The sequence below is a fragment of the Oncorhynchus gorbuscha genome, linkage group LG23, assembly GCF_021184085.1.
Source record: "Oncorhynchus gorbuscha isolate QuinsamMale2020 ecotype Even-year linkage group LG23, OgorEven_v1.0, whole genome shotgun sequence".
Taxonomy (NCBI): domain Eukaryota; kingdom Metazoa; phylum Chordata; class Actinopteri; order Salmoniformes; family Salmonidae; genus Oncorhynchus; species Oncorhynchus gorbuscha.
Genome location: NC_060195.1, coordinates 40,661,974 through 40,680,254, shown reverse-complemented (window position 1 = coordinate 40,680,254; position 18,281 = coordinate 40,661,974). Strand labels below are relative to the sequence as shown.

The 18,281-nt window shown below is 41.6% G+C and overlaps 1 protein-coding gene across 1 annotated transcript in view; it reads right to left on the bottom strand.

The window, feature by feature from the left end:
- Positions 1 to 5,225: 5,225 nt before the first annotated feature.
- Positions 5,226 to 18,281, bottom strand: part of LOC124011035 (gamma-aminobutyric acid receptor subunit alpha-2-like) — a 54,246-nt gene continuing 41,190 nt past the window's right edge. The window contains exon 10 of the mRNA XM_046323976.1: positions 5,226 to 6,291. Coding sequence (XP_046179932.1) covers positions 5,983 to 6,291 — 309 coding nt within the window. The 3' untranslated portion in view covers positions 5,226 to 5,982. The remainder of the gene's footprint in view (positions 6,292 to 18,281) is intronic.

Sequence of the window (18,281 nt, the reverse complement as noted above, 5' to 3'; positions counted from 1 at the left end):
CTACCATAAGCCGACTCCAATATTGTTTTAGAGAAGTTGGCAGTACGTCCAACCGGCCTCACAACCGCAGACCACGTGTATGACGTCGTTTGGGTGAGTGGTTTGCTGATGTCATCGTTGTGAACAATGTGCCCCATGGTGGCGGTGGGGTTATGCTATGAGCAGGCATAAGCTAAGGACGACCAACACAATTGCATTTTATCGATGGCAATTTGAATGCTCCTGAGTGATCCTGAGGTCCATTTTTGAGGCCCATTTCTTTTAAGGTATCGGTGACCAACAGATGCATATCTGTATTCCCAGTCATGTGATATCCATAGATTAGGGCCTAAGGAATTTGTTTCAATTGACTGATTTCCTCATATGAACTGTAGCTCAGTCAAATGTTAGAAATTGTTGCATGTTGCTTTTACATTTCTGTTCAGCATAATTCATCCATGACATCCCGATCAATGGACAAGCAGTGGAGAGAAATCAAAAGACCCAAATGTATAATTAATTAATGGAATACTTTATTCAGATATTCTCTGTCTTTTTAGTTTGCCGCTATGGAAAGAATTACAATTGGAGTTTGTAGAAAATAGAAGCTGTTTGGGTAGGAATGTCAGGTGGATTTCTATGGGTGTGTTCCTTATGCCGTCATATTCAAATACATGAAAAAGATATTGGGGGTCAAAATGATTCCAAATTACCAGACCATTTGGAAAATAAGGGTAAAAAAAAGATGTATTTTTCTTTTGTTTGATTCTACGTCAATGTATAACAATATCTCATGGACAGTTAAGTACATTGAATACAGACGGCCCCATTGCATCTTTCACATCAATTCTCAAGTCAAACAATCCAGAGACTGTAGAATGGCAGTGTCATACAGACTATGGTGGTGAGACTATGCAAATGAATACAAGACTATGCAGTCTAAACTACTGTATAGTCATGTATACGAATATGAATAAATGGATTAACGCTGGTGCTGCTCAGCAGAGTGTATTGGCACCCCCCTACAACACAACGTCAAACACTCGCATGCACTATCGTCCAGAGCACAAACACAATCCATATTTACACCATGTTGTGACAATTTCATCCGTCATTTTTTATTTTTTATTGCTTTGACATTTCGTCAGATGAACCGTGATGCGGCGTCCTTATAAAAGCTCATATAATCCGAACAGCACTCTACTCATTCTACCTCCATATCCAATCTGATGAGTAAAACTGCTTGGTAAACTGCAATGGTGCCAAGATCCCTTCTTTGGCCCTGTAGTCATGTTGCTGTAGCAAGCACTGAGCATCGCATCCACACACTCATCCCGACATTTCCCAAGCGACTTGAACTGGTACAGAGGCTCAACTGAGGAGTCTCCTTCTTTTCACCTGTCTGCACGAGTCACATTTCATTTGAAATAGATCACAACGTGCAAACGAATCATCAAAGATAATGACAGTGAACTTGGATTCCCACGAGACATCACAGTGGAACATCTGCAATTAGATCGATATGACTTCTCAAATGATATGAGATCAGACTTTTAGATTGATATTGGATTAGACTAGAGGTGATGACAGAGAGGAGTGCCACATTGTATCACATTTCACATGACACTCTTTCCCGAATGTGTGCTCCACACCATCATGTGAGCGTGTTGTTTTAGGAAGATTTTCACAACATACTTTAGTGTTCATTTGTCAGACAAACTAAATAGCAAAACAATTGAAATTGTTGTCTACGGAGCCAATTTTGGCAAAAGTAGAAGTATTCATGAAAATGTTCACTTCAATAGTTAATAATATATGCACAAATCTCTTGAGACACAGGTGATTTGTTAAGACTTCATTTTAGGTATAATGTCTATGCACAACATCTAACTTTTGAAATAAATTGTAACTGCAAGGTGAATAACAAACATACAGTATGTAAACATGAAATGTTGCATGTCAACATCTGTAAAGATCTGATGAACACATTCATAGCTAGTGCCCTAAGTTTTTCCTGACCATGTGACCCTGTACAGTACATAACCATTGAAACAGTTGATGGTGAGCAAATTGGTAGAAGACGTACATTATTTAACACAAACTTAGGAAATATATACATGACATAACTTCATATAAATGTAAACAATTGTTATAATAATATGTAGACACTGGTGCAATTTTGTTTTGAAGCACTTGTGGGTGTTCGGTCTATAGGGTCTTTGACCAACACCCAATTACCTGTGAAATATGGCTAAATTGATCTGAGGATTTAGAACAGGCTAGCACCATTGTAGCAATCAAACAACACATCCTATTGATGCCACTTCATACAAAGCCTGTTCATGACAAAATAAGTTCCATTCAGTTCTGGGTGCTCAACAATCTTCATCAACAAGGTCAGTGTGACAGTGTACATAACTAACATAGATGTTGGGCGACATTTCTCTCTATCGCAAACACACCTGTATTCTATTTGTGTTTGTGAGGTGGAAAATGTATTTAACCAAGGTACTGAATGATGGTAGATAAAATGAATGCTACCCTCATAACAAATCAAATTAAACTGCCAATAAGCTGTGCCTAAACTTTTACTTTTCAAAATATGTCATGTGTAGGGCCATGATTTTCGGCTTTTGTTTTGGCATTTACCAGTATTTCCAGCATTATCCATTAGGTTTCCTGCGGGTAGAAAATCATAGGAAGTGTTATTTAATTGACACAAGCTGTCTCCAATCAGTTAGTCAATGTCTGGTTGTGTGTGTGTATGTTTGGTGGGGGGATCGCCTACGCCAGGGGAGGCGTAGCTCTGCGACTCTTAATCTCACAAAGCCTATTATTAGCCAGCGAATACTATTTGAAGATCAGTGATTATACACCTCACTTTGCTCAAGCTGATCCTCTCCAACGGACTCAGAAGTTGTAGCTAAACATTTGTAAATTAGGGGCAGTTAAAGGAGAGAGTCAATGAAATCAGACATGGAAGTACACTGTAGCACCAACCAGGAATCAAACCTCAGTGAATGAAAAGCATGTAAAAGCACATTTTAACGCGCTGATACATAATATCCGCCTTCTGATATGATATACATGTGTCAAAAGGGAAATGAAAGTCTTATCAGAGTTTTTTTTGCCCCTGCCTACTGGAGTCCATGCTAGCAGGCGGGAGCGACACCAGTAGACAGTGTCCTTCGCTCTCGCCCCTACTTAACACCTGCTCTCACCGTTCTTAACAGAACTGCGGGAAAACAGTGCCAGACAGGCAGGTGGCGAAGGACCCTGTCTACCGTTGCCCCCACCTCCCTCTAGCACAGCAGAGGACGGGAGGCTAGGGCGACACCGTGTGCTATCTAACTAACTAGCTTTCTAGTTAGCGACACTCTGTGCAAGCTAACACACTGTGTCGCTCCCGCCTGCTGTGTACCGGCAAAAACAGTGCCCGACAGGCGTGAGGTAGGACACTGTCTACTAGTCATCCCCGCCTCCCGCTAGCACAGCAGATGGGAGGCTAGGGTGACACTGTATACTAGCTAGCTTAATATTTAGCATCACCTTGTGCTAGCTAGCTTGCTAGTTAGCTAGCACACAGTGTCGCTCCCACCTGCTGTGTACCGGAGTCCTCCATAGGACTAGCTGGCTAAGCTTGCACAGAAAGTCCTTCGCTCCGGCCTGCTGAACACCTGAGCACGCCATCGTTAACAGTACTGCGGGATAACAGTGCCCTTATTCTGGGGTTTATCGGCGGCTGGCATCCAACATTATTGTGCATTAATGCCACCTACTGTACTGGAGCTCCTCCGCCTTCCGCATGTCCTAACTTAAATTTGATGAATAGAAGTATAAAGGGGAAAAATTGCACCCTTCTTTTTTTGCATAGTTCAGTGCTGTTTTGAGCAAGGAAAATGGCACCTGCCTCCAATGTAGAATGGACAATCATCCAAATATAATTTTATCAACTTGAAACATCCTGACACAGTGATGCGCAGAACAGAGAGAGGACTGCGATGGCTTGTCGAAGTGAAACACAAACTACTTCATACAGAAGTGTGGTGAGCTTTCAGCGCCTGACGGAAGCAGTAGCATCACCCATGTGAGTACTGCACATAAGTATGAATGACAAGCTACGTACAGTGCCCTTGGAAAGTATTCAAACCACTTAACTTTTTCCACATTTTGTTACGCTACAGCCTTGTTCTAAAAATATTGAATAATTATTTTTCCCCATTAATCTATACACAATACCTCAAAATGACAAAGAAAAGTTGAAATTAAAAAGAAAACTGAAATATCACATTTACATAAGTATTCAGACACTTTAAATCAGTCCTTTGTTGAAGCACCTTAGGCAGCGACTACAGCTTTGAGTCTAATTGGGTATGACGCTACAAGATTGGAACACCTGTATTTGGGGAGTTTCTCCCATTCTTCCCTGTTAATCCTCTCAAGCTCTGCCAGGTTAGATGGAGAGCAGTTATTTTCTGGTCTCTCCAGAGATGTTAGATCGGTTTCAAGTCCGGGCTCTGGCTGGGCCACTCAAGGACATTCAGAGACTTGTCCTGAAGCCACTCCTGCTTGTCTTGCCTGTGTGCTTAGGGTCGATGTCCTGTTGGAAGGTGAACCTTCGCCCCAGTCTGAGGTCCTGGGCGCTTTGGAGCAGGTTTTCATCCAGGAATCAAACCTCAGTGAATGAAAAGCATGTAAAAGCGCTGATACATAATATCCGCCTTCTGAGATGATATTGTAAAGTGACTGTTCCACTGGATGTCATAAGGTGAATGCACCAATTTGTAAGTCGCTCTGGATAAGAGCGTCTGCTAAATGACTTAAATGTAAAATGTAATGTAAATGTACTTTGCTCCGTTCATCTTTCCCTCGATCCTGACTAGTCTCCCAGTCCCTGCCGCTGAAAAACATCCTCACAGCATGATGCTGCCACCACTATACTTCACTGTAGGGATGATGCTGGGGTAGATTGCTGAGGATTTTAATTGATTTAATCCATTTTAGAATAAGGCTTTTATGTAACAAAATTAGGAAAAAGACAAGGGGTCTGAATACTTTCCGAAGGCACTGTACTTAGTCTGAGCCAAAATGGCTACACAGACGGTGAGATACGTGGCTGAGGCTACGGACCTGTCCGTGTCTGACTGACTGTCAGGCCTCCCTGCCTGCTCCCATGATTCTCCCTCCACTGAGATCATTGATGCTCCCACCCTCCCTCAAATGCTTCAAACAACCCCTTCATCCATTCCATTTTAAGGCTTCACAATGGAAATAAGTCAAAACTTTTTGTGTTATCCCTGTCATGTTTTTAAATGTATGTACTGTGGGTAAATGTTTTTTTTTTACTGGCAAATAAAAATCAATTAATCAATCATTACACAGTATGGTAAATCAACACACAAAAAAACATTGTTTGTTTTGCTTATGTTGATATTTTGTTTAACAAAATAATATACCACATTTCAATAAAACATAAGCATTTACATTTTTTTCATATGTTTTTGTATTGGCTTGTATAGAAAAAGATAACTTTATACATAATTGAGAAATTCTGGTCGCTGAGAAATATTACATACTTAACCCACAAATGTTTTAAAAATAAATAAGATGAAATATATATATATAAAAAAAAAGAATAATAATTTCTAAAACTTTTTGACTAAAATAAACATCTCGAGGTTCCTTTTCATAAACTATTCAAACACGGAGCCATCAATGGTCAACAGAACATAAGCACGCGAAATAAATGTATTGTTCACTGATTATATCACGAAACACACAAAAGTCATGATTGTACATTTATGCTGTATTTACAAAGGCCAGTTGTTTCCAAAAGCACTGCAGAAAGTGGTGTAGAAAAAACAGGAAAGAGAGGGGCACAAAGCAATCCAGGGCTTGTCTGTCTTGCACCAACGAACCAAGAGTTAGCAGATACTAGTCGTATTCGCTAAGTCTTTTAGTCCCGTAAAATCGGATATATTACAATGCAGGAGGGAGGGGCCTCTAGGTTGAGCGCACCATATCCTTTATATAAGGTTCTCTGTTTAAGTATGTGGCCCAATAGACTAAGTTGAAGCTACTAAACAGGACCGGGAACATAATCCTCGAAATCCTATCGATTTTGCTCACACTGTTGAAAGTCTTCTTTGGGTCTGCCTTGCCACCCACCTTGCCGACCGCCATGTTGGGGTCAGGAGCGCCGCCCTTGGCGATGGTGGACAACCCAGAGTCTTTGGTGATGTTGGGTGCATAGTTGGCCACCGCCACGGCGTACGCGTTGTTCTTCTTCATGGCGGAGGCCTTCTCTTTTTTCTGTGGGAAAGAGCAAAAGTTAGTAGCTAGCAGTCATCAGACAGACCTGTCACTTCCGGCTAGCATGTGTTCCAGACAGTCCGAGATGATGAATGCACCCTGGGGAGGTTCCTAATAATAATTAATGGGATCTGGGATAAGGTAATGCATCAATCTAAATGCAGAGAAGTGGCAGAATGAATGCCAGCCGGGTCTTGGACGTGCTGTCGAACACCATACTGTCAACATTTTAGCAGGGAATTACAATGTGATAGCCTGGTTGCCATCTCTGTTCAGCTATTACATTCCACTCCTTGCCACTCCTGTCCTTTGACAATAAGACTGGCCTTTCTGCAATCGTCAAATATGAACATTCTATCATTAATGAGCTCGAGGAGATCAGAGGATATGACCCTGATTCGATAACCCTCACAGCTGTCATCCAATCACAATGTTTATGCAAATTAGACTGATAGGCAAACGTTCTAACGTAATTCATACATTTGATTGGAAACCTTCTTACATGGGGCATTCTGATGTTATGAATTGGGTTGTAAAGAGAACAGACAATTCGCGTTTGTTGCATTATTACCACCAGCCAATGTGATCACATCATACCAGAGAAGCTCTCGCCATTCAAACTTCTCTGCCAGTTCATTGTGAACACTGTAAAGGTTCTTCTTTCCTCTAATATATATATATACATTTGTCACTCGTTCATCCCGCGATTATTGTGTTTTCAGCCACGGGTAGCTGCTTTATATGTGCTACTGTCAATTATGATTGCATGTCTACTTATATTAACCATATAATTATTAATATACACCTACGGTATGATAGCTAGCAAATTAATTATCTAACTAATGTTAGCATGCCTAGCTGGAACTTCTGAAGAAGGATTTTTTTTTCTTTCTACAATTTCCAAAAGCTAAGCAAACAAAAACGAGATGTGTTTGTGCCGTCATTTTACGAGATGTGTTTATGCCGTCATGTGCATTAGTAGCACAATTTCTAACCTTTTTACATTTAGTTTTTACTTACACTTGTATGTTGACTTATCCATATTGACGTTGAGGTTTTAAGTTTGGGTTGACTTTTCTTAGCGGATGTACAATCATTGCGAATTGAATTATGGGGCTTTTCAGGCCCCGAAGAGAACATAATTGTACACTCGCAAACCCAATTAAAAACGAGGGCTGAGGGGCTTACATTGCGAACTTCCCTCTTTTGGCTAATCGTTTGGACTGACGTCCAAGATAGTGATGGGGATTCCCCCAAGGGCATAAGGCGAGGGTAAGTGGATGAGGGTATGAGTTTGAAATGCAGCTTTAATGTCAGCAAAGATTATAGGGTCCCCTAGGAAACACTGACCAACACTTTGGTTCCTACCCTGTCACAATAACTCCTCCCTGGCATTTTTATTCTTTGTCAAGTCAAATACTGTATTCAAAGTGCCCACTATTATCTAATAACTATAGAATTCGAATAATCATTATTTTTCAATGATTCCAACAGTTTCATGTGTTTTGATCTAAATTGCAAGTCAAATCGCAATTGCAACATTTGGTTAAAAATATGGCCTAGGAATTATCTCAAATGAGTGCATAAAATACATAATAATAATTCATTAAATTCAGATTTTCGGAGGGGGTTAAAGTTGAATGAACAGTATAAAACAATCAGAATGGAGAGAGACGCATTGAAATCACTTAGAATGTATGACCATCCTAGGGTCACGCACTACTCATAAAGCAAATTTAGGACGTTTATTATTCAAAACCATAAAATACAGTCATACCGTCAAAAAATATAAAAATACTGTGATATGATATTTTGGCCAGCACTAGTGTGGAATGATGACAGGTGCCAGTTTTTCGTTTCTAATGGGATGCAACTGAACCAAACGTAGCTTGAATGAATCTTGTAAGACAATATTTTCCGCATCATTATTTCCTCTCTAGCTACTTTTAACACGATGATATTGCATTGACACTGCCTTCTCACAAGGAAATGGCTGCCGCAGTCCGTAACTCAAACAGGAAGTACCAGTGTACCAGTGACGTGCTCAATATGGAAGTGGTCCGATGAAGCGGATGCTAAGCTACAGGACTGTTTCACTCGCACAGCCTTGAATTTGTTCCGGGATTCATCCGATAACATTGAAGAGTTTACCACATCAGTCACCAGCTTCATTGATATCTGCATCGATGACATCGTCCCACAATGACCCTAGGTGCATATCTCAACCAGAAGCTATGGATTACAGGCAACATCCACACTGAGCTAAAGTCTAGAGCTGCCACTTTCAAGGATCGGGACTCTGATCTGGATGCTTATAAGAAATGCCCCTAAGACTGCCGACGAGCCATCAAACAGTCAAAACAGGACTAAAATCAAATCCTACAATGCCGGCTCTGACACCTGTTTGATGTTGCAGGGCTGGCAAACTATCACGGATTACAAAGCGAAATCTATAGCAGTGAGCTGCCCAGAGCCTACCAGATGAGCTAAATTCCTTCTATGCTCGCTTCGAGGCAAGCAACACTGAACCATGCATGAGAGCATGAGAGAGCTGTTCCGGACAACTGTATGATCTCGCTCTTCGTAGCCGATGTAAGACCATTAAACAGGTTAACATTCACAAGGCTGTGGGACCAGATAGATTACCAGGAAGCGTACTCTGAGTATACTTTCAACCTCTCCCTCACCCAGTCTGTAATACCTACATGTTTGAAGCAAACCACAATAGTCCCTGTTCCCAAGAATGCCAAGGTAACCTGTCTAAAGGACGATCGCCCCGTAGCACTCGTATATACAGTATGTAGCCATGAAATTCTTTGAAAGACTGGTTATGGCTCACATCAACACCATCATCCCAGACACGCTGGGCCCATTCCAATTCGCATACCACCCCAGCAGATCCACAGATGATGCAATCTTTATTGCACTCCACAATGCCCTATCCCACCTGGAAAAGAGGAGCACCTACGTGAGAATGCTTTTCATTGACTATAGCTTAGCATTCAACACCATAGTGCCCTCCAAGCTCATCACTAAGCTCAGGACACGGACTGAACACCTCCCTCTGCAACTGGATCCTAGACTTCCTGACGGGCCAACCTCAGGTGGGGAGGGTAGGGAACAACACATCCACCATTCTGACCCACAACACGGGGGCCCTCAGGAGTGCATGCTTAGTCCCCTACTGTACTCCCTGTTCACCCACGACTGGGTGTTTGCGAATGACTCCAGCACCATCATTAGGTTTGCTGATGACACGATGGTGGTTGGCCTGATCACAGATGACAATGAGACGGCCTATAGGGAGGTGGTCAGTGACCTGGCAGTGTGGTGCCAGGACAACAATCTCCCCCTCAACATCAGCAAGACAAAGGAGCTGATTGTGGATGACAGGAAACAGAGGGCCGAGCACGCCCTCATCCCCATCGACAGGGCTGTAGTGGAGCGGGTGGAGAGCTTCAAGTTCCTCTGTGTCCACATCACTAAGGAATTATCATGGTCCACACATACCAACAGCACCCCACAAATAACACAAAACAAAACACCCACTATACAACACATTCTCCAATGTGATCAACATATATTTTCCAAATTTTGTCAAACAATTCTGTTTTTTGTTTACATTTATAATATACAAAATCCAGCTAGTTAGTTCAGTCCTCCAGTTTGTTATTGAGGGTGAATATGATGGCTATACATTATTGGATATTGATCACCAATATTTACATTTCCCAACAGACATAATCGTGGAAATGGATGGATATAAATTCCTAGACACAATGAAATGATAGCACATACATCATCCCAAAATCGTGGCAGTTTATCACAGGACCACAGCATATAGAATGTTAAGGGTTCCTTTGTGGCTTATTTCATCTCTAACAGAGATGTGACATTTCTTGGTGCATTATATGCATTCTGGCAGGAGTCTAGTAAATCCTATGAATAATCTTAAATTACATGAGTTCATGTCTTAGGTTGTAGAGGCAGGTATGAACATTTTAACATATGTGACCAATGGTTCTCCTCAATTTCATCCTTTCGATCTGTTTCCCATTTTTTCCCCCTTATAGGTTCTGAACCATCAGCTAGAGTTTCAATCAACCCTTGATATAACTTGGCAATCAACTTCTCTGGCATAGCAGCTTCTTTCAGCGTTTGTCTTAGGTTCAATCCAGATTATGTTGAAGCGCTTGGACAAGATTTCTGAGTTGTAACAATTTAAAGAAACGGTCCGTGGATAATCCAAATCGAGATCCGTCATAATACACCTGCTCAAAATGAACGATGCCACTTTGGAACCACCACTTAAAGGTGTTGTCACATCTGGAGTTAAGGTTATTCCAAATAGGGGTGCCTGGCGATATCGGTGCTTTCCACCTCATGAATTTGAGTACATCTTCCCCAAAAATGAATGGGATTGAGAATCATTGGATTGTCTGTTTTTGTCTTCAATGCCTTGGACCCGAAGTAGTGAGTATACAACAATATAAAGGCAACATGCATCAATTTAAAATATTTTACTGAGTTACTGTCATGGATTCCCCCGGTACTGCTGCTCATTCCGTGCACCAGCTCCGGAGGGCCAAGTCAGCTGGTTCCCATTCCCCCTGATTAGTAATTGTATATACTGTATGTTCCCTCTGTTCACCATTGTTTGGTCGGTTATTGATCCCATGTCCTTTGGTCTCTGAGTACCTGTGATTTGTTATTTCGGCTTTTGTGCTGGGTGTATTGTGCACTTGTTATTACAGGTCTCGTCAGTGTCTGGTTGTGCATTTGTTCTTATGGGTCTCACCCCATGTAGTGTATTGCGGGTCTCGTCCCGTGTATTTAATAGAGGTTTGACCTTGCTCTTTTGTTTGGGTTTACAACCCTGTGTTTTTGTATACGTGTCTGTTTTGGGCTTTGTCCCTGTGCATTTTCATGGCATGTTGTATATTTTGGGTGGAGTATTAAACCCCCATATTACGAATTCCTGCGCCTGTCTCCAATAATTTATACAACGTGACAGTTACAGTTCATTTAAGGGAATCAGTCAGTTGAAATGAATTCATTAGGCCATAATCTATGGAATTCACATGACTGGGAATACATATATGCATCTGTTGGTCACAGATACCTTAAAAAAGGGTAGGGGAGTGAGTATCTGGTGTGACCACCATTTGACTCATGCAGAGCGACGCATATCCTCATCATAGAGTTGATCAGGCTGTTGATTGTGGCCTGTGGAATGCTGTCCCACTCTTCAATGGCTGTGTGAACTTGCTGGAACACACTGTCGTACACGTTGATCCAGAGTATCCCAAACATGCTCACTGGGTGAAATGTCTGGTGAGTATGCAGGTGTCATGACGTGGCCCTCTTTGGATATAGCCAGCACCAACTCTCTCTCACCACCTCTCTCTCCCCCCTACACCCAGGCTCTGTTATCTCAGGTCGTAAATTCCTGAGGAGACTCTCTTCCCCCCGGCCATGCGGTATAGAGAGAGTTCACAGTAGAACAAAGGAACTTCTTCTACCTCACAGAACTTGAGAACTGAACAATATCCATGTTTTAGAGAATGTGGAAACGGTCGGTGGAGAATCCAGCTACGACCGGTTCATTTTGTTTTATGATTGTGACCTCAGGAAAGACAATACAGCCACATTGCCATAACTCTGTTTATACAGGGGCCTCCATTCTGAGGCATGTATCTAATTATTGTATCAAATGAATGAGTAAAGATGAAACTATTTGTGAAATTGTGTAATGTGATTTTAAACTGTTTAATGAAAGAGAATCCAATTCCCTTTAAAGTTGAACTAAATCATTGGCCTGCCCCATGACCACAGACATTGATCTGGTGTCGAGGGACAGCCCCTTTCTACTGTTACGAATATAACCCCCACCTGGAGGAATTCCCTTTAGACCAAGCGTACCTCGATTACCGAGAGGGCTAAGGTTTGAATAGAGTCCAAGCGCACCTCGATTACCGAGAGGGTTAAGGTTTGAGTAGAGACCATGCGTACCTCGATTACCGAGAGGGCTAAGGTTTGAATAGAGACCAAGCGCACCTCGATTACCAAGAGGACTAAGGTTTGAATAGAGACCAAGCGCACCTCGATTACTGAGAGGGTTAAGGTTTGAATAGAGACCAAGCGCACCTCGATTACCGAGAGGGTTAAGGTTTGATTAGAGACCATGCGTACCTCGATTACCGAGAGGGCTAAGGTTTGAGTAGAGACCATGCGTACCTTCAGTATAAGCTAAGGATGTAATAGTTGTTAAACTCTGAGACTATTGATACCGACAGAATAAGAGCAAATCTTCAATACTAATTACTAGTCTGCAGCTAGAATTTATGTTGACTGAATGCGAAGACCAACAACAGCCGAAACATCTACTCTATAAGAACATTTCTGAATGTTACTCTGAAGTATCCATTCTAACCAAAGACTCCAGGTATGTGGAGAGAATCTCGGATGAACTTTCCAACAGAAAAGGATGATTCCAACAGAGATCACGACGACACACTGAGCGTAATATATATATATATATATATATATATATATTGATTGCAATTATTCCCGAATGAGTGAGCGTTCATGTGCAAAGGATGAGCATTTCAATTATTATAATTATCAACTGTGTAGTGTCTTTTGTCTTTTGCGCCCTTCTCAGTCCTCTTGTCTACCAAGCCGCCATACCGGTTTAGCCCACTAGGGCACATCCCCTATAATTTCCTTGTAACCATACCTACTGTTTGTTTGTTTGTTATGCATTTCTGTGATATTTAGTTAGTTAGGAAATAAATGATTTAGACAATTGATGTATGGATGATTCATAACAAACACTGGGTTCGTGCAGATAACCAACAATTTGGAATAAGACTAACGTGAGTTAAAGAAGAATTAATTAATTAGAAGATTAATTGATCAAATGTTAAAATACCTGAAAAGTTATATTAGGAAAATTATAACTTTGTAATCTGAAGATTTTCCTTGGTGCCCCAACTTCCTAGTTAATTACATTTACATGATTAGTTTAATCACGTAATAATAATTAGAGAATTGATTTGATAAAATAACAGTCTTCACTTTAATAATGCCAAAGACATGACACAGGTCATGGAAGAACTGGGACATTTTCATCTTCCAGGAATTGTGTACAGATCCTTGCGAAATGGGGCTGTGCATTATCACGCTGAAACATGAGGTGATGTTATCGCTAAAATGCAATTGTGTTCATTGTCCGTAGCTTATGGCTGCCCATAGCTTAACTCACCATTCATCCGTGAAGAGCACACTTCTCCAGCATGCCAGTGACCATCACAGGTGAGCATTTGCCCACTGAAGTTGGTTACGATGCTGAACTGCTGTCAGGTCAAGACCCTGGTGAGGACGACGAGCACACAGATAAGCTTCCCTGAGACAGTTTCTGACAGTTTGTTCAGACATTTTGGCAAACCCACAGTTTCGTCAGCTGTCAGGGTGGCTAGTCTCAGACGATCCCGAAGGTGAAGAAACCGGATGTGGAGTTCTTGGGCTGGTGTGGTTAAACGGGCTCTGCCGTTGTTGAGGCCGGTTGGACATACTGCCAAATTCTCTAAGACAACGGCTTATGGTAGAGAAATTAATATTCAATTCTCTGGCAAAAGCTCTGGTGGACATTCCTGCAGTCAGCATGCCAATTGCACACTCCCTCAACTTGAGACATCTGTGCCATTGTGTTGTGTGATGAACTGCACATTTTAGAGTGGCCTTTTATTGTCCCCCAGCACAAGGTGCACCTTTGCAATGATCATGCTGTTTAATCAGCTTCTTGATATGCCACACCTGTCAGGTGGATGGATTATCTTGGCAAAGGAGAAATACTCTCTAACAGGGATGTGCATATGTTTTAGGGCTGTCCCCAATAACAACAAAAATCTTGGTTGAAATGTTTAAACTTATTTTTCCATATATAGACAGACATACCCTATGTGTTTAAATAAAACCTACAAATGCACTGAGCTTGTTTAATGCTTGAAGCACACTGTTTGATTAAATAATTAAGACACAAATTACTCAAGAAAGAGCCTGATGTCGCAGCTGGCCTTGACCAGTAGACCCATGAGGCGGCGCACAATTGACCCAGCGTCGTCCGGGTTAGGGGAGGGTTTGGCCGGCCGGGATGTTCTTGTTCCATCGCGCTCTAGCAACTCCTGTGGTGGGACAGGCACATGCACACTTACACTGTCGACAGGTGTACAGTGTTTCCTCCGACACGTTGTTGCAGTTGGCTTCTGGGTTAAGCGAGCATTGTGTCAAGAAGCAATGTGGTTTGGCGTGGTCGTGTTTTCTGAGGACGTACGGCTCTTGACCTTCCCCTCTCCTGAGTCCGTACGGGAGTTGCAGTGATGGGACAAGACTGTAACTACCAATTGGATATCATGAAAATTGGGGAGAACAAGGGGGGAAAAAAAGAAAGAGCCCAATGGTCACACTGTGTTAACAAAAATGACAGCAAGTGCCTGTGTGTGGCATGTTGTCTCGATCTCCATCCTACTGCAGCGAAAAGGCCCCACAGCGCAGCAAGTGTTTTATTGCGCTGTCTGCGCTGAAGCTGCAACATAATTTCATCCATTTAGTTTCTTACTTGTTTCTGACTGAAAAGTTCTGTTACCAAAATCCCGCATTTGTTTCGGAAAAACATTCCCTATTCCCTCAACCCTTGCTCTCTCTACGTGAAACATGTAAGCATCGTATGCATGTGACCAATAGGGCCTGACCTATAGAATATCATAATCACATCAATAAATTGGTTATGACAAACTAGCCTATGTTTTGAAATATAGGACACGGTAAGGTGCTCTTGGGCCTACAGCTCAATGGTGGTTATACAAGGAAACTAAACAAAGCCTACTAATGATAACGACATTACTTATTGTTATAATGATGATCATAAGAATAATTGTATTAATAACAAAATAAGGAGATCAAGAAAAAGGAGGGTATAGGGGTGAGAGTTGCGTGCATATGTATAAGAAACAGGTGCTGTTAGATTACAATATAATTTTTTATAATTTTTTATAAAGCCAGGCACATTTAACAGTTAGGCTATTGTTTACAGACCTAATTAAATTGAGGTTTGCTCTATCCTCAATTTTCTTAGACAGACTAAGCCCTATTCGCATGGGACTAGAATTACTAGAGAACGTTGGTTATGTATTTATTACCCCAGACGTCCGTTATTCCAGAGGGCGATTCGGACGCGATTAGTTTTTTTACAAACAGCAATTCTTCATTTTTTCCCCAAGGAATTGACAGTTATGACGGAAGCCTGGAAGTTCTTTTCTCGCCGTGAAAATATTTGAACAAGTCCAGGCAATAGCAGGTCTACACTGATAACTTGAATTTGGTTCCCAAGTTTCTAAACCATACCGATCCATCTTTGGTATAGTGTTGCCATAGCATTTGAATTGAGAAATAATCATTAGGATATTTTAGCAATGCGTAGTATACGTCCCAAATGCCTCCCAACCTTCAGATGTGAGCTAAACAGTGCACTTGCATTTGAGATGCGTTTTAAGGTTATTGGGCGCAAGTGTATGCTGTTTGCAATGTATTAACATCAAGGGGTTACATTAAATAGGCGCAAAAAATACTGATGCATTTGGCAATATTCAATTCACACCCACAAAATATATGAACAAAAACATTCACTTCGTTCAATTTATCGAATCAGTTATTTTTTTCTTGCTCAAACCATGAGCATCACCTGTCAAACTGTCAATATTTCTCTCAAAACATAGGGATGTCGATTCGCACGGTACTAGGATTATCAGAGGACCTTGGAGTTCACCCAAAAAACTGTAGGTTATTCTGGCTGGAATTGCTACTCTCCTGCCATGTACAAATTACCGACATGGCAGATTCGGACGTGACTAAAATGACAGATGTGGTGTTTTGCGCTTGTGCACATAATTGCATTACCTGACCACCCCCAGTAAATCGAATCCCGCCCGAATAGGGGTTAAAGCAAGGGCTGTTCCCTCGTCTCTACTGCAGTTGCCTCTGCCACATTGTTGCCTCAATCCCAATATACTGGTTAATTGTGCTATTATGCACATAGCAACATAGGGACAGGCGCCAATTCTGCGGCGCACTGAAGACTATGTTTCAGAACCACGGACAGCGACCCGCTATAAAATAATATTAGATTTATTAGTGTTGCACCATTATTTTTTTTACATAATACAACCATATACAATTTATGTATCACATGTTTTAGAGTGATGACAGTGCCATCCCCGTGGCCTCCGCAATGGATTAGTCCACTGAGACAGGTGCGAATCAGACAGGCATCTTGTGCACCATAAAAAAAAAAATTGCGACTACTCAACTAAAGAAATCTCGGTCGACCAACAGCTTAACGACCGGTGGACTAAATGGGGTCAGCCCTAATTTGTTTACATCCCTGTTAGTGAGCAATGCTCCTTTGCCAAGATAATCCATCCATCTGACAGGAGTGGCATATCAAGAACCACATATGTCTTAAGTTTAGAAGAAGCGTCCAATTGGCATGCTGACTTGCAGGAATGTACACCAGACCTGTTGCCAGAGAATTTAACATTCATTTTTCTACCATAAGTCACCTCCAACACTGAGTGGCACAGCGGTTTAAGGCACTGTATCTCAGTGCGAGAGGCATCACTACAGACCCTGGTTTGATTCCAGGCTGTATCTCAACCGGCCGTGATTGGGAGTCCCATAGCGCGGCGCACAATTGGCCAAGCATCGTCCGGGTTAGGGTTTGGCCAGGGTAGGCTGTCATTGTCAAAAAGAATTTGTTCTTAACGGACTTGCCTCGTTAAATAAAGCTTAAATTTAAAAAAAAAACGTTGTGAGCCAACCGGCCTCACAACTACAGACCACATGTACAGTTGAAGTTGGATGTTTACATACACCTTAGCCAAATACATTTAAACTCAGTTTTCACAATCCCTGACATTTAATCCTAGTACAAAATCCCTGTTTTAGGTCAGTTAGGATCACCACTTTATTTTAAGAATGTGAAATGTCAGAATAATAGTAGAGAATGTTTTATTTCAGATTTTATTTATTTCATCACATTCCCAGTATTTGGTAGCATTGCCTTTAAATTGTTTCAAATGTTTCAGGTAGCCTTCCACTAGCTTCCCACAATAAATTGGATGAATATTGGCCCATTCCCCCTGACAGAGCTGGTGAAACTGAATCAGGTTTGTAGGCCTCCTTATTCACACATGCTTCTTCAGTTCTACTCACAAATTTTCTATGGGAATAAGGTCAGGGCTTTGTGATGGCCACTCCAATACCTTGACTTTATTGTCCTTAAGCCATTTTGCCACAACTTTGGAAGTATGCCTGGGGTCATTGTCCATTTGGAAGACCCATTTGCGACCATGCTTTAACTTACCTTTTTATTTATTTTTATTTATTTAACTAGGCAGGTCAGTTAAAAACAAATTCTTATTTTCAATGACGGCCTAGGAACAGTGGGTTAACTGTCTGTTCAGGGACAGAACGACAGATTTCTACCTTGTGAGCTCGGGGGTTTGAACTTGCAACCTTCCGGTTACTAGTCCAACACTCTAACCACTAGGCTACCCTGACTGATGTCTTGAGATATTGGTTCAATGTATCCACATAATTTTCTATTTTGTGAAGTGCACCAGTACCTCCTGCAGCAAAGCACCCCCACAACATGATGCTGCCACCCCCGAGCATCACGGTTAGGATGGTGTTCTTCGGCTTGCAAGCCTCCCCCTTTTTCCTCCAAACATAACGATGGTCATTATGGTCAAACAGTTCTATTTTTGTTTCATCAGACCAGAGGACATATCTCCAAAAAGTATGATATTTGTCCCCATGTGCAGTTGCAAACCGTAGTCTGTTTTTTTATGGCGGTTTTGGAGCAGTGGCTTCTTCCTTGCTGAGTGGCCTTTCAGGTTATGTCGATATAGGACTTGTTTTACTGTGGATAT